Source organism: Salmo salar, chromosome 11 (genome assembly GCF_965601325.2).
Source record: "Salmo salar chromosome 11, fSalSal1, whole genome shotgun sequence".
Classification (NCBI taxonomy): domain Eukaryota; kingdom Metazoa; phylum Chordata; class Actinopteri; order Salmoniformes; family Salmonidae; genus Salmo; species Salmo salar.
In genome coordinates this window covers 28,748,801-28,766,353 of record NC_138301.1, presented here as the reverse complement: position 1 = coordinate 28,766,353, position 17,553 = coordinate 28,748,801, and the positions used below count along the sequence as shown (strand labels likewise).

The 17,553-nt window shown below is 43.9% G+C and overlaps 1 protein-coding gene across 1 annotated transcript in view; it reads right to left on the bottom strand.

The window, feature by feature from the left end:
- Positions 1-253: 253 nt before the first annotated feature.
- Positions 254-17,553, bottom strand: part of LOC106562382 (terminal nucleotidyltransferase 4B) — a 35,776-nt gene continuing 18,476 nt past the window's right edge. The window contains exons 2-12 of the mRNA XM_045689295.2: positions 16,379-16,502; positions 14,056-14,102; positions 5,703-5,823; positions 4,498-4,605; positions 2,960-3,088; positions 2,550-2,760; positions 2,166-2,292; positions 1,915-2,018; positions 1,527-1,678; positions 1,240-1,383; positions 254-1,038 (exon numbers count right to left, since the gene is read on the bottom strand). Of these exons, the coding sequence (XP_045545251.2) occupies positions 883-1,038; positions 1,240-1,383; positions 1,527-1,678; positions 1,915-2,018; positions 2,166-2,292; positions 2,550-2,760; positions 2,960-3,088; positions 4,498-4,605; positions 5,703-5,823; positions 14,056-14,102; positions 16,379-16,502 (1,423 nt within the window). The 3' untranslated portion in view covers positions 254-882. The remainder of the gene's footprint in view (positions 1,039-1,239; positions 1,384-1,526; positions 1,679-1,914; positions 2,019-2,165; positions 2,293-2,549; positions 2,761-2,959; positions 3,089-4,497; positions 4,606-5,702; positions 5,824-14,055; positions 14,103-16,378; positions 16,503-17,553) is intronic.

Below are 17,553 nucleotides of genomic sequence, written 5' to 3'. Positions count from 1 at the left end.
TACCTGACTAAGGCCAACTGCTAACACTGTTTGTGCATCCAAAATGGCACCCTATTCCCTATTTAGTGAAAGTAGTGTACTATATAGGGAAGGGGGTATAATTTGGAAAGAAGCCTGTCAACACATTGAGATAGCAGCCAAGTAGAAATAGAATGCTGATGATTTATGTTGGTAATGGAACCCAAATCTGCCACTACTCAGATTAGCAGGCAAATGTGCACATCTACATTTGCCTTGAATCAGTATTATCCTGTAAAAAGTCAGACAATTTATTTATAATTTTTTTCGCAAAAAAGATTTTCCCCACATTTCTTTTTGTACAAATCTTCATATAATCTGCTTACACAACCAAAAAATACCCTCCCATCAACAAAAACATGAAGTTATCATCTCCACTTACAGATTGCATTTTGGGGTTTAGTCTGTCAATCTGTGTACATTTTTTTTCTTCTTCAATATAACATTTTGTACATTTTTGTAATTTGTGTATTTTATTCTTTTTTTTAAAAACTTTTCTTGCTGAAGTTGGTTCACCAGCCAAGTTCCAGGTATTGCTCATCAAAATCCACATTACTTTCCAGACACTTATTCCTCAAACACCAGATGGCGCTATGGTAAAAGGCAAGATTTGTAGGTACTGGATGTGGTGTGTAGCTCCACTGTAGAACGGGTTTGTCAAGGAAGAAAATAAGCATTTCTTTCAAGAACTAAGCCCCAGCATTTCCCATTTCTTTTTTTGGGTTATTTTTCAGCTATAAAAAGTTGCGTGTCGCTTGAGAGAAGGAAAATCCTTAATACTACTCCTCAGTCAGTGTGTGTGGTCTGGCAGCAGAAGTGGGACAGTCAGGCTGTCAGTCTGTTGCAGAGCAGACCAAGACAGCTCTATCTGCAGAGGTCCTGGGCCTCTGAGTGCTGCTGAGGTTTCCTCTTCTTGCTGTTGCCCTGGTAGTGTGGCTTGCTGCTCGGGTGGCTCTTGATGTTGGATGAGTTCTGCTGGACGTGGTGGGTGTTTTTACTGGACGAGCGGAACAACCTGGCCTGAGAAACAAGACACACACACCTAGTTAGATCAGTAAACAGATCACTGGTAGGCATATAAGTGCCATTGAAATGTAAAATCTAAAAGGTTATCTATGTACCGACAGTGTTGTAATGCTCAGGTCATAAAAGTTCAAGGCATTTGTAGGTACAGTAAGAGTTTTTCAGTGGTTGACTTTGGCTTCGTCAAGCTGACCCTACCTTGCCCCCCTTGTTGTCAGTAGGAGTGCTGGTGGTGTGGCACTGTGTTCTGTGATTGGTCACGCCACCTGAGGATTCTCTGTGGGCGCTGGAGCCCCGCCCAGGCAGCTGCTTCACTGTCTTACAGGGCGTCCCGTCAGAATCCTGGGGACAACCAATCACAACTCAGTAAATCAGGTCAGCAACCAATGGGTGCATTGCAATAAATGTAGTGTTAAAAGTTGATTTCCTCAGGTATTGTGGTTTTAGTGTGCACACATGGTGTGTTTGAGTGTAATAAAACTCACAACGTCACTGGAACTGGATACCGTGGAGGATGAGGATGACACTAATGAGGAGGAGTTGGAGGTCTTGCTGTGAGATGCAGTCACCACCTCCGTCAGGTTGTTGTTGCACTCGTCCAGCTGCTGAGGCTTCACTAACAGTGTGACATCATTTCCTACGGCAACAGCACATGGACAAACAGTGGTAAGACAATGTGTTTCAGATCGACTAAATAGCAGTCGGACTTCACTGATCTACAAATCACCTTGGATCCCAAACTACTTAAAACGTAATTAAGATGACCAATTTTGAACCTTGCCTTACTGAAACTGATCCCCTAAAACACACTGACTATCATCTCGTTAGATCTGAGACCGTGTCTAGACTCACAGTAGTACTGTGAAAGCATACCATTCAGGGCAGGTTCATTCTGAGACTGTGGTCCCCAGAGCTTGGTGATCCAGTCCCTGTACTCAGCCACTTCCTGGGTCACCCGAATTATTCTGCCGAGTATACTGGAGGAAAGAAAATAGGACATTAGAAGAACTTGTTTGCAGTGGTTCAAATATCAATAGAGTATTTAGTAAATAACTTAAGATAGCTGCCAAAGAATGTGAGAGCTGTCGTTGGTTAAAGCGAGCCCTAGCTCACCATCTCCTTACCTCTCAGACTCATTGTTGGGGTAGTACTTGGCGATGGGCGATACGGCGTGGTTGAGCACTACGTAGGCATAGTCAAAGGCCTGCTTCACCTGCAACACACCGTATGAGCTGCGGCCAACGTCGTTATCTGCAGGAAGCAAGAGGCATGCTTAGATCACCTCTATTTGGGAAGAGACAGATGTCAGACATTGTCTGATATTTCACCCTTTTCTATGGGCACCTGGGACCTCTAGCTGTCTTATTCATGGCCGTTAAAGTGTGTGATAGATTCTTAGGTTCAGTGTTATCAGTAGCTGACTGATGTTACAGATCTTGAGTGTCACAGTGCTAAAATGAGGTATCACCTGTGTAAGTGCACCCATGCTGAATGGAAGGCCTTGTTACCTGGTGCTAGGGGGTCCTCAATGAAGAGCATGGAGGGCCTGTAGAGGTCAGTGCATTTCTGAACCTCATCTTTGGCCACGTAGCTGCCGCCATCTTTGATCCGGATGCCCGTCTTCAGGTAGTTGAAGTGGCGCCCATAGAGCTCAAAGAACTCTATAAGGAGAACGCCCACGTTGGCATTGGGGCTACACGCATCTTCTCTGTAGTGAAGCTGAAATACAAGGGCAGAGGATAAGAGGTCAATTGCATAGAGGAACAAGCCAAATCATTTTAGTTTACTGAATGAGAAAGCCTTAAAATGTGTCAAGTCTATTATAGACAGTAAATTAGTCTGTTAGATGCGATCTATCCTGCACTGTGTGTGGGGCTACTTGAGAGAATAGCAGAAGATAAGAGCGGAAGTCTCTCACCTGCAGGAAGCTGACAGCCATAAGGAAGAGGCTGTAGGAGCCGATCCCTCCAGTGAAAACCTCGTTCAGATCCCTCTGGAGCAGGAACTGCTTCAGCACCAGAACCAACTTCGGAAGCACTGGGTATTTCTTATGGATAAAAAAAACATGTGGTTATGGTTAAACACATGGTTATAGTGCTCTCTAGAGGGGAATGTCTCAGACTAGGACATTGGGTATGGCTGGATTGAGGAACTGAGGAGACGTAGTTAAGTGTAGTAGCTACCACCACCTCGTCAGAACCCAAAGAACCTGACAAATACACAACTTTTATTTTATTTTCACCTTTATTTAACCAGGTAAGCCAATTGAGAACAATTTCTCATTAACAACTGCGACCTGGCCAAGATAAAGCAAAGCAGTGCGACAAAAACAGAGTTACACATGGGATAAACAAATGTACAGTCAATAACACAATAGAAAAGTCTGCATACAGTGTGTGCAAATAAAGTAAGGAGGTAAGGCAACAAATAGGCCAATAGTGGCGAAGTAATACAATTTAGCAATTTACACTGGAGTGATGTGTAGATCAGGATGTGCAAATAGAGATACTGGTGTGCAAAAGAGCAGAAAAACAAACAAATATGGGGACGAGGTAGGTAGTTGGTTGGATGGGCTATTTACAGATGGGCTGTGTGTACAGCTGCAGCGATCGGTAAGCTGCTCTGACAGCGGACGCTTAAAGTTAGTGAGGCAGATATACGTCTCCAACTTCAGTGATTTTTGCAATTCGTTGCAGTCATTGGCAGCAGAGAACTGGAAGGAAAGACAACCAAAGTGGTGTTGGCTTTGGGGATGACCAGTGAAATATACCTGCTGGAGCGCATGCTACGGGTGAGTGTTACTATGGTGACCAGTGAGCTGAGATAAGGCCAGGCTTTACCTAGCAAATACTTATCGATGACCTGGAGCCAGTGGGTTTGGCAACATATGTAGCGAGGACCAGCCAACAAGAGCATACAGGTCGTAGTGGTGGGTAGTATATGGGGCTTTGGTGACAAAACGGATGGCACTGTGATAGACTGCATCCAATTTGCTGAGTGTTGGAGGCTATTTTGTAAATGACATCGCCGAAGTCATCGGTAGGATAGTTAGTTTTACAGCATGGTATGTTTGGCAGCATGAGTGAAGGAGGCTTTGTTGCGAAATAGTAAGCCGATTCTAGATTTAATTTTGGATTGGAGATGCTTAATGTGAGTCTGGAAGGAGAGTTTACAGTCTAACCAGACACCTAGGTATTTATAGTTGTCCACATTTCTAAGTCAGAACCGTCCAGAGTAGTGATGCTTGTGTCGGGCGGGCGGGCGCGGGCAGCGATCGGTTGAAGAGCATGCATTTAGTTTTACTAGCATTTAAGAGCAGTTGGAGGCCACGGAAGGAGTGTTGTACAACAATCTATGCGTGCTAACTGTCAAGCCTGTTTCATCAGCTAGCTCTTTTACCGGACTGCATTAGGTAAAAGCAATGTATCCTGAATAAGAGATGCCTGCTTCACTCACTTTTTTGTAGTCTTTGATGAGAAGGGCAGCTTTGACGCCGTTCTTCACATTGAAGCTGATGTCCACCTTTACCTCTGTGCGGAAGTCTGTCAGCTTGATGATGGGTACCTGGAACAATGGAACATAGTGATGAGGATGGATTTACACATACACACTGTCACTCGAGGCAATGACACTGCACAGTTTGTATGCATGCACAATGTGCGGATCACTCAACACTATACACGTCAGCTACCACAGCGACTGAAATGACTGCAACACTTAAAGAGCTTGTTGGCAATGAATAATTTAGTCCTTAATATTTCAAAAACTAAAAGCATTGTATTTGGGACAAATCATTCATTAAACCGTAAACCTAAACTAAATATTGTAATGAATAACGTGGTAATTGAGAAAGTTGAGGAAACTTAACTGCTTGGAGTAAGCCTGGATTGTTAACTGTCATGGTCAAAACATATTGACAACAGTAGCCAGGATGGGGAGAAGTCTGTCCATAATAAAGCGCTACTCTGCATTCTTAACAGCACTATCAACTAGGCAGGTCCTACAGGCCCTAGTTTGGTCGTAACTGGACTACTGCTCAGTCGTGTGGTCAGGTACCACAAAGAGGGACTTAGGAAAATTGAAATTGGCTCAGAATAGGGCAGCACGGCTGGCCCTTGGATGTACACAGAGAGCTTACAATAATATGCATGTCAATCTCTCCTGGCTCAAAGTGGAGGAGAGATTGACTTCATCACTACTTGTATTTGTGATAAGTATTGACATATTGAATGCACAGAGCTAACACCCATGCATACCCCACAAGACATGCCACCAGAGGTCTCTTCACAGTCCCCAAGTCCAGAACAGACTATGGGAGGTGCACAGTACTACATTGAACTCTATTCCACATCAAGTAACTTATGCAAGCAGTAATATTACACTTAAAAAACATACAAATACACCTTATGGAACAGCGGGGACTGTGAAGCAACAAAGGCACAGACACATGCATACAAACACACGATAACATATGCACTATACACACACACACGGTTTTTGTGTTGTAGATATGTGGTAGTAGAGTAGGGGCCTGAGGGCACACACTAAATATGTAATGAAATCTGTTGTAAATGTATTGTAATGTTTTAAATGTATAAAACTGCCTTAATTTTGCTGGACCCCAGAAAGAGTAGCTGCTGCCATAATAAATACAAACATACCGTGGCCTTGTCCAGCACTTTGATGGAGTTCTCGTCAGTCACGTTTTTCTTCCTCAGGGCCTCTTCCAGGGTCCAAAGCGGCAGGTTTTCCCAGTTCCCAAATACCACCAGATCGATGTCACTAGGAAGTGTAGTAAGTAGTAGAGGTCAGAGCAACATCACATTCAGATCTGAAGAGAGGACTCTACAGTTCACTTTCACACACAGCTTATTGTCACTAATCCAGTCCCCAGTTACAGTGTTGTGTGTGTGTGTGTGTGTGTGTGACGTCGGAGTGGAGAGCAGTCTGGCTCGTCAAGAAACAAGGTTAAAAAAGGCTTTGGATCAGCAGTGCTAAAATTACCACAGCCTTAATCCCAAAAAACAAAGGCAAATAATTACACCATGGCCAGCCACATCACTCTTTCTCCATATAACCACTCACAAAGGGGGGAATTCTGAACAGAGTTAAACGTGCGTAAATGTAACATTATTCCCTTTTTATGCACTTCTCTCTATGCGTATGTATTCTGACCTTGAACTTAAAGGAAAATTCCACCCAAAAACAAACTTTTGGTATTTGTTTCATTAGTCCATTGCTGATAGACCCAAAATGTTTACCATGTCAGAATTCAAGTTTAAGATGTATAACTTTAAAAATACAGCCGGTATGATGCATTTGGCATTATATGATGCAAAACACAAATCATATTGACATTACGCAAATGAATAAGGCAAGTCTGAATACCAAATACTGATTAGCGTGTAGGAAAGGCGTGCGTAGAAAAGGCCTAAGAGCTTGCCCACATGGCACAGACGTCAGTTAAACATCTAGTCAACTAAGGTAAATTAAATGTGAAATCAACAAAAACATTCACCAGTCATTGGATTTTGGTTAAAAAATAAATTCCTATGGGCCTCCCGAGTGGCGCAGTGGTCAAAGGCTCTGCATCGCAGCGCTAGCTGTGCCACTAGAGATCCTGGTTCGAATCCAGGCTCTGTCGCAGCCGGCTGCAACCGGGAGACCCATGGGGTGGCGCACAATTGGCCCAGCGTCGTCCGGGTTAGGGGAGGTTTTGGCCGGCAGGAATGTCCTTGTCCCTTCACACTCTAGCGACTCCTGTGGCGGCCCAGGCGCATGCACGCTGACACGGTCGCCAGGTGTACGTTGTTTCCTCCAACACATTGGCGTGGCGGGCTTCCGGGTTAAGCGGGACAGTAGTGGAGAAGATGGAAAGTTTTATGTTCCTCGGCGTACACATCACAGACAAACTGAAATGGTCCACCCACACTGACAGAGTGGTGAAGAAGGTGCAACAGTGCCTCTTCAACACTCAAACTTTTACAGATGCACAATCGAGAGCATCCTGTCGGGCTGTATTACATTTACATTTAAGTCATTTAGCAGACGCTCTTATCCAGAGCGACTTACAAATTGGTGCATTCACCTTATGATATCCAGTGGACCAACCACTTTACAATAGTGCATCTAAATCTTTTAGGGGGGGGAGGGGGGGGGGGGGTTAGAAGGATTACTTTATCCTATCCTAGGTATTCCTTAAAGAGGTGGGGTTTCAGGTGTCTCCGGAAGGTGGTGATTGACTCCGCTGTCCTGGCGTCGTGAGGGAGCTTGTTCCACCATTGGGGTGCCAGAGCAGCGAACAGATTTGACTGGACTGAGCGGGAACTGTGCTTCTTCAGAGGTAGGGGGGCCAGCAGGCCAGAGGTGGATGAACGCAGTGCCCTTGTTTGGGTGTAGGGCTTGATCAGAGCCTGAAGGTGCCGTTCCCTTCACAGCTCCGTAGGCAATCACCATGGTCTTGTAGCGGATGCGAGCTTCAACTGGAAGCCAGTGGAGAGAGCGGAGGAGCAGGGTGACGTGAGAGAACTTGGGAAGGTTGAACACCAGACGGGCTGCGGCGTTCTGGATGAGTTGTAGGGGTTTAATGGCACAGGCAGGGAGCCCAGCCAACAGCGAGTTGCAGTAATCTAGACGGGAGATGACAAGTGCCTGGATTTGGACCTGCGCCGCTTCCTGTGTGAGGCAGGGTCGTATCACTGTATCACTGCCTGGTACGGCAACTGCACTGCCCTCAACCGTGAGAACATATGAAAGCTGGTGGATCCTTTTAACATGAGTCTTCAATATTCCCAGGTAAGAAGTTTTGGGTTGTAGTTATTATAGGACTATTTCTCTCTATACCATTTGTATACTGCTCAAAAAAATAAAGGGAACACTTAAACAACACATCCTAGATCTGAATGAAAGAAATAATCTTAAATACTTTTCTTTACATAGTTGAATGTGCTGACAACAAAAATCACAAAAAGAATCAATGGAAATCCAATTTATCAACCCATGGAGGTCTGGATTTGGAGTCACACTCAAAATGAAAGTGTAAAACCACACTACAGGCTGATCCAACTTTGATGTAATGTCCTTAAAACAAGTCAAAATGAGGCTCAGTAGTGTGTGTGGCCTCCACGTGCCTGTATGACCTGGGCATGCTCCTGATGAGGTGGTGGATGGTCTCCTGAGGGATCTCCTCCCAGACCTGGACTAAAGCATCTGCCAACTCCTGGACAGTCTGTGGTGCAACGTGGCGTTGGTGGATGGAGCGAGACATGATGTCCCAGATGTGCTCAATTGAATTTAGGCCTGGGGAACGGGCGGGCCAGTCCATAGCATCAATGCCTTCCTCTTGCAGGAACTGCTGACACACTCCAGCCACATGAGGTCTAGCATTGTCTTGCATTAGGAGGAACCCAGGGCCAACCGCACCAGCATATGGTCTCATAAGGGGTCTGAGGATCTCATCTCGGTACCTGATGGCAGTCAGGCTACCTCTGGCAAGCACATGGAGGGCTGTGCGGCCCCCCAAAGAAATGCCACCCCACACCATGACTGACCCACCGCCAAACCGGTCATGCTGGAGGATGTTGCAGGCAGCAGAATGTTCTCCACGGGGTCTCCAGACTCTGTCACGTCTGTCACGTGCTCAGTGTGAACCTGCTTTCATCTGTGAAGAGCACAGGGCGCCAGTGGCGAATTTGCCAATCTTGGTGTTCTCTGGCAAATGCCAAACGTCCTGCACGGTGTTGGGCTGTAAGCACAACCCCCACCTGTGGACGTCGGGCCCTCATACCACCCTCATGGAGTCTGTTTCTGACCGTTTGAGCAGACACATGCACATTTGTGGCCTGCTGGAGGTCATTTTGCAGGGCTCTGGCAGTGCTCCTCCTGCTCCTTCTTGCACAAAGGCAGAGGTAGCGGTCCTGCTGCTGGGTTGTTGCCCTCCTACGGCCTCCTCCACGTCTCCTGATGTATTGGCCTGTCTCCTGGTAGCGCCTCCATGCTCTGGACACTACGCTGACAGACACAGCAAACCTTCTTGCCACAGCTCGCATTGATGTGCCATCTTGGATGAGCTGCACTACCTGAGCCACTTGTGTGGGTTGTAGACTCCGTCTCATGCTACCACTAGATTGACAGCACCGCCAGCATTCAAAAGTGACCAAAACATCAGCCAGGAAGCATAGGAACTGAGAAGTGGTCTGTGGTCCCCACCTGCAGAACCACTCCTTTATTGGGGGTGTCTTGCTAATTGCCTATAATTTCCACCTGTTGTCTATTCCATTTGCACAACAGCATGTGAAACTTATTGTCAGTGTTGCTTCCTAAGTGGACAGTTTGATTTCACAGAAGTGTGATTGACTTGGAGTTACATTGTGTTGTTTAAGTGTTCCCTTTATTTTTTTGAGCAGTGTATTACATATACATTTGACTATTGGATTTCTAATAGGTACTTTAGTATTGCCAGCCTGATCTCGGGAGTTGATAGGCTTGAAGTCATAAACAGTGCAATGCTTGAAGCATTGCGAAGAGCTGCTGGCAAACGAAGTAAAGTGCTGTTTGAATGAATGCTTACGAGCCTGCTGCTGCCAACCACCGCTCAGTCAGACTGCTCTATCAAATCATAGACTTAATTATAATAACACACAGAAATACAAGCCGTAGGTTATTAATATGGTCAAATCCAGAAACTATAATTTCAAAAACAAATCGTTTATTCTTTCAGTGAAATACGGAAGCGTAACGTATTTTATCTAACGGGTGGCATCCCTAAGTCTAAATATTCCTGTTACATTGCACAACCTTCAATGTCATAATTACGTAAAATTCTGGCAAATTAGTTCGCAACGTGCCAGGTGGCCCAAACTGTTGCATATACCCTGGATCTGCATGCAATGAATGCAAGAGAAGTGACAATTTGCCTAGTTAATATTGCCTGCTAACATGAATTTCTTTTAACTAAATATGCAGGTTAAAAAAAATATACTTCTGTCTATTGATTTTAAGAAAGGCATTGATGTTTATGGTTAGGTACATTCGTGCAACAATTGTGCTTTTTTTGCAAATGCGCTTTTGTTAAATTATCCCACTTTTGGCCAAGTTGGCTGTCTTTGTTAGGAAGAAATAGTCTTCACACAGTTCGCAACGAGCCAGGCGGCCCAAACTGCTACATATACCCTGACTCTGTTGCACAGAATGTAAGAGAAGTGACACAATTTCCCTAGTTAAAAGAAATGCATGCTATCAGGCAATATTAACTAAAAATGCAGGTTTAAAAATACACTGCTCAAAAAAATAAAGGGAACACTAAAATAACACATCCTAGATCTGAATGAATGAAATAATCTTATTAAATACTTTTTTCTTTACATAGTTGAATGTGCTGACAACAAAATCACAAAAATAAATCACTGGAAATCCAATTTATCAACCCATGGAGGTCTGGATTTGGAGTCACACTCAAATTTAAAGTGGAAAACCACACTACAGGCTGATCCAACTTTGATGTAATGTGCTTGGAATTACATTGTGTTGTTTAAGTGTTCCCTTCATTTTTAAGAGCAGTGTATATAGTTGAGTATTGATTTTAAGAAAGGCATTGATGTTTAGGAACACATTGGTGCAACGACAGTGCTTTTTTGCGAATGCGCTTGTTAAATCACCCGTTTGGCAAAGTAGGCTGTGATTCAATGATAAATTAACAGGCACTGCATCGATTATATGCAACGCAGGACAAGCTAGATAAACTAGCAATATCATCAACCATGTGTAGTTAACTAGTGATTGTTAATATTGATTGTTTTTTATAAGATAAGTTAAATGCTAGCTAGCACCTTACCTTGGCTCCTTGCTGCATAACAGGTAGTCAGCCTGCCACGCAGTCTCCTCGTGGAGTGCAATGTAATCGGCGTCCAAAAATGCAGATTACCGGTTGTTATGAAAACCAGAAATAGGCCCTAATTAAATCGGCCATTCCGATTAATCGGTCGACCTCTAGTGCAAGTGCAACAAAGCTGGGACCGAGAGATTGAGAAACAGCTTCTCTCTCAGGGCCATCAGACTGTTAAACAGCCATCACTAACAGAGAGGCTGCTGCCAACAGACTCAAATCTCTGGCCACTTTAATAAATGGACTTAATAAAAAGGTATCACTAGTCACTTTAATAATATCCTACATTACTCATCTCATATGTATATACTGTATTCTATACCATCTACTGCCTCTTGCCTATGCCGCACGGCCATCGCTCATCCATATATTTATATGTACATATTCTTATTCATCCCTTCACATTTGTGTGTATAAGGTAGTTCTGAATTTTTTTGATTTCTTGTTAGACATTACTGCATTGTCGGAACTAGAAGCACAAGCATTTCGCTACACTCACATTAACATCTGCTAACCATGTGTCTGTGACCAAAAAAATTTGATTTGAGTCAAGAAGCAGTGCGGCTTGGTTGGGTTTTGTTTCGGAGGATGCACGGCTCTCGACCGAGTCCGTACGGGAGTTGCAGTGATAGGAAAAGACTAACTACAAATTGGATACCACGAAATTGGGGAGGAAAGTTTTTTTTAAATAAAGTGAATGAATACAATTACAAAATTCCTTTACGTTGATTACTTTTTAAAAATCAGATCAGTTTACCATGTGGATTCAACGTAATCACAGAATCTTATTGAAATTACGTGGAAACGTTGATTAAACACATTTTTGCCCAGTGGGTAGTTTAACCCCATACATTTTGCAAATATATTCATTTTTAAACTGAAATACCTTGTTTACAGAAGTATTCAGACCCTTGGCTATGAGACTCGAAATTGATCTCCGGTGCATCCTGTTTCCATTGATCATATTTGAGATGTTTCTACAACTTGGAGTCCACCTGTGGTAAATTCAATTGATTGGACATGATTTGGAAAGGCACACACCTGTCTATATAAAAGGTCCCACAGTTGACAGTGCATGTCAGAGCAAAAACCAAGCAATGAGGTCAAAGGAATTGTACGTAGAGCTCCGAGACAGGATTGTTTTGAGGCACAGATCTGGGGAAGGGTACCAAAACATTTCTGCAGCATTGAAAGTCCTCAAGAACAGCGGCCTCCATCATTCTTAAATGGAAGTTTGGAACCACCAAGTCTCTTCCTAGAGCTGGCCACCTGGGATAACTGTGCAATCCGAGGAGAAGGGCCTTGGTCAGGGAGGTGACCAAGAATCCGATGGTTACTCTGACAGAGCTTCAAAGTTCCTCTGTGGAGATGGTTGTCCTTCTGGAAGGTTCTCCCATCTCTACAGCACTCCACCAATCAAGTCTTATGGTAGAGTGGCCAGACGGAAGCCACTCCTCCATAAAAAGGCACATGAAAGTCCACTTGGAGTTTGCTAAAAGACACCAAAAGAGACTCGGACCATGAGAAACAAGATTCTCTGGTCTGATGAAAGCAAGATTGAACTCTTTGGCCTGAATGTCAAGCGTCACGTCTGAAGGAAACATGGCACCAGCCCTACGGTGAAGCATGGTGGTGGCATGATCATGTTGTGGGGATGTTTTTCAGCAGCTGGGACTGGGAGACTACTCAGGATCGAGGCAAAGATCAACAGAGCAAAGTACAGAGAGATCCTTGATGAAAACCTGTTCCAGAGCGCTCACGGCCTCAGACAGGTGTGAAGGTTCACCTTCCAACAGGACCACGACCTTACGCACACAGCCAAGACAACGCAGGAGTGGCTTCAGGACAAGTCTCTGAATGTCCTTGAGTGGCCCAGCCAAAGCCTGGGCTTGAACCCAATTTAACATCTCTGGAGAGATCTGAAAATAGCTGTGCGGCAACGCTTCCCATCCAACCTGACAGAGCTTGAGAGGATCTGCAGAGAAGAATGGGAGAAACTCCCCAAATACAGGTGTGCTAAGCTTGTAGCGTCATACCCAAGAAGACTCGAGGCTGTAATCGCTGCCAAAGGTGCTATAACAAAGTACTGAGTAAAGTGTCTGAATACTTATGTAAATGTCCTAAGTGAAAAATGTCCTCCCCCCCATACATTTGCAAAAAGTTCTAAAAACCTGCTACTGCCTTGTCATTATGGGGGTAATGAATTTTAGAATACGGCTAACAAACAAAATGTGTAAAAAGTCAAGTGGTCTAAATACTTTCCCGAAGGCACTGTATTTAGCCTCACAATGAAGTGTTTAATTGTGGGGCTAAAACAATGACAAAACAGTTGCATCCATGAGTTTATCATTTTTTTTTTATGTCAATTAAAGGTCTGCCAAAGTAAAAACCTGATAAAAAAATTTATTTATATGAATGCAGTAACTACAGAAATTGTTTGTTCACTGGGAAATTAATATCTAACTAGTCAGTGACAACTGTGTGGAGTTTGTGACAGCAACTGAGTTTATTACAGTATCATAGAAACTATAATCCTGGGATTTCCTATGATCTTCTATGCAGAAGAATCCCTTACCTTCTAACGGCGCTAATGAGTGTCAGAGAAAAACAGAACAGCTTTTCATAGATGGCTTTAATAGTTTGTAACTCAAACCATTTGGACTCCAGACGTTTTTATAGAACAGACGAAATCAAATGGTACAACCCAGAAGTCTGTAGCTCAAACACACTGTTTAAAAGGGGTTAGAAGTCCAAAACACACCAGCGATAAGGTGGGACTCATTGGGTTAAGGGTCAGTTTACACTCACTAATGGTGCGCGGGTCAGCTGTTTGTTCACCCGTACCCTATTGCTAATAACCCATCCACAGCCGCCCAAGTATATGTGAATCTAAGGCCCGCAACCGGCCCTAACCCGGATTTTTTAAGATATTGTTTTCTCTTTATTCAACCCGCCGCCTGCCCGCCCGCCCTTCATCCACACAATATTTAATGACCCTGAACCCGACCGCCCCACGGTTATATCCGCAGGGTCTGCAGGTTATGAGTCAACCCGCATATCACCAACATACTATAAGAGAGATTACGATAGGAAGGCCATTATGTACTCCATTACCTGAATAAACAGCTTACCTGGTTGGCAGATAGAGGCCCGTGCTGAAACTCCCAAATACTTGAACCTGTAACAAAGTCAAACGTGTTATTCATTGATTTCACTTATCAATCAGATAAGCCGAGCTATACATTAGCTTTGAACTGATACAACGGCAGGTAATTTGTTACAAAATAAAGACAAATGATTTGATTTCTGTCAAGTCACGCGATATGCTGCTCTCCTGTGACAACAGTCTGATACTTAGGGACAGGTGTAAACTAAAGCAATAAAAATATAATCTTTATGTTAAATGGGGAGAGAGTCTAACGTGCATCAACTTATTTCACCTTTTATGCAAGTCGGAGCATAGTCATTATCTGACAACCATGCACTGTTCTTGGGGGCAAAAAATGGGAACAGAACAAACCATTACTACAGTAGTTATGAGAAAAATGATAAAATTATGCGTTAAAACGCCAACAGTTTGGACAAAAAAGAAATGAAATAAGCTTTTTATTTAATGCGTCCAGATTCCAGACAAATATCCCGCTTTATCTGAGCTTTGTGGGCATTAACCAACGTCACATCACATAACAGTATTTCACATTGGTTCTGAGGGCTCAAAAATAGCCTTTGCTAAGCCTTAAACCAGCCGTTATTCCCTTAAACCTCCCTCCTGGGCTGAGCTCCTGCCTGAACCGACCAAGGGGGTTAAAGCCTGGGCTCCAATCTGCTTACTTGAGGTGCATTAGGCAGGGCATGTGATTGTGATGTGGGTGGAAATGAGAGGGGTGATGGTGATGGATTGCCACTGTGTGGACGAGTTCCAATTCCAGTGAGGGGGAACACACATCCACACAGGTCCCCAAGGTGAACTTAACTCATGGCTCGGCTCTCTACTGCATAAAGAGCTAGTAGTCATCACTTACATTATCGAGAGACAGGGTGAAGTTAGAGAGGGAGAGAAAGACATGGTGGCCACCTCAGACAAATTGACCTAGACTAATTATTCAGCTATCTGGAAGGTTCACAGTTGTTCAGTTCACCCAGTCACAGACAGGTCTCGTTTTGAGTGTGTGTAAGAGGTCAGGTGATTGCTGGGAGTCTTAGTCCTGTTCTTGTTATGGACAGGATCTTAACTGCTCTCCTGCCTCAGTGGATAGAGTAAGAGGTAGGAACAGTGCCAGGGACAGCAGTGGGCTTTCCTGTCTAGCTCAGGGATGGGCAACTATAACATTTTTTGAGTTCATTTCCTGCGTACTACACAATTTTCCATGGGGCAGAGAGAAAAATGAGCAGTTTTACAGCAAATTCCCTGTAATAATACATCTTTTGCCATAGGGTGAAGAACTTAAATGTTTTTATATGATGTCTGAGTGAGAGTGACTAACAAAATCTATGTTCCCCCCGGTTGGTAATACGACCATGAATACTACAAGATAGCTGGCCACCAGACATTTTAGCTGACATGGGCTAATTGAGTTACTGTCAGTGACTGACATAAAATAACTGCTGATGTACAACCACATGACAAAACTGCACCTTGTGTATTGTACTATTCCAACCCAACAGTAAATTGAGACCCAGACTGAGTTCCTAAACAAAAAAATAATAAAAAAGTGATCCGCGGGCCTACAAAACGGCAGTTGTCCATCCCTGGTATAGCTTGTAAAGCTGAGAGCAGACACACACAGCTCTATCAGCAGGCTCAAAGTCAGCAGGAACAAGGACACCTGAAGCACTGTCGATTACAGGCCAAAATATAACAGCAGGGAGATAAGAGCGGACCGACCAGGCGGTTTTACAAATGGCTGCTGGTCACACGCCCCACCATATATGGCCTGTCTTTCATCATCATTACAGCTCAGCCCATAGGAAGAGAAAATCACTCTCCCCTACAGAGTCACGACTCCTTTCAGACAGCTATAGAGCCAGCCAGAGAAAGACTAGAAAGATGTAAAGACAGCATTTCTACATAGAGCAGCAAGTTCTCATGCTGTCTCTAGCAATGAGGGGAATTTGTATAATAAGGGAACAGGAGATTGTGAGAATCTCAAGCAGCTCGCCGTGTGGGTGAGGTCTGCCTGTGTTGCTAGAAACCACTTCCATTCCAAACCTTTGCTCTGCCTGTCACTTCTAGTAGTTGGTGTCGGCTTTTATGTAAGCATGAACTCTACATGGTTGCAATATTTATTTGAACGATGACCCGTATTAGCCTGGGCCCAGATCTTTTCAACTATGTTAAAGTTTCAACAACCAGAGGAGTCTGCTGTACACCAATAACGGTCAAACAGATCTGGGACCTGGCTAGACCTGTATGGGTTTAGGTCTGGAACTGTAGCGATGTGAGTGATCTCTTACATCAGCAGTGGGCCACAGGTCTTTGATGACCCTCTCGATCCTGTCCACCACCTCCATCCTCATCCTCTCCTCCTCCGCACGAGGAGACATGTGCTTGTAGAAGTCATTGATCTCCTCATGGAGCCTGCAGAACACAATGAAAACAGGGTTAGGGAGGGAGACAGAGACAGAGAGAGAACAAAAGGAGAAAGTAGCATGTTCATGGGGATAGTAGGAGTCTGAAATAGGTCAAAAGACACTGACAAAGATAGATGGCAGAATATATTGTAAGAGAAAAATCTAAATAACAGGTCTACAATACAATTGATGGGGCCTACAATACATAATGTATTATGCCAGTCAATGCAACTTGTAAACAACTTTCACCGGTAGCCCACTGAACAGCCACCAGAGACAATTACCCCAACCTACCATGTAATGAAATAGAAAAAACATTTTGAAAAAACAGAAATGACACTTCCTCAAACACGCAAAGCATTTGTGGAGTTAATCGCAAAGTATCATTACTACATAAACTGGCTTCTTTACCGGAGGCGTGTAATGTTAAAGGCTAAGTGTCAACACCTGTGTGCCAACAAACTGTAATCAAGTGGCATCTACTGAAGACTGGAAGAAATGCATTAACTACAGGATTATGACAGACAGGCTGACGTGTGTGAGAAAAGATCACAAAGCCACAATAATGCAATACATCTACACCTTTGGTACAAATTATAGGGCATATTCCCACTGTTAGGGGTATGGACCAGTTCTTCACTGGTACCAAAGCAGTTGGCATAAATGTCAAATTAAAGAATTTGGGAGGACAATGCTAATAAGTACAAGTGTTGCTGTCCTTGAGTTAAAAATGGGTGCTTAACCAACAAATCGACTTTACTAAACGATCAACAATGCCGCAGGGTCACTTCCCTTCACCCCGATAGTCAGGTAAACTTGGTCCTTGGCTGGGTGGGTATGAATGCCAGGGCAGGTTTAGGGAGACCAGGGACTGTGGCAACTGTCAGATATATTACACAAAGGCACAGAGACAAGACTGTGACTGGGCCAGTAATTGACTGACTGACGGGTTATTTCTGCCTGAAATTCACCCTGCTGTCTGTCTATTATTAAAGCTGCAGATTGACCAACACTTCCACCCACAGGGCCTAGACCAGAGGCTATATCAATAACACTAA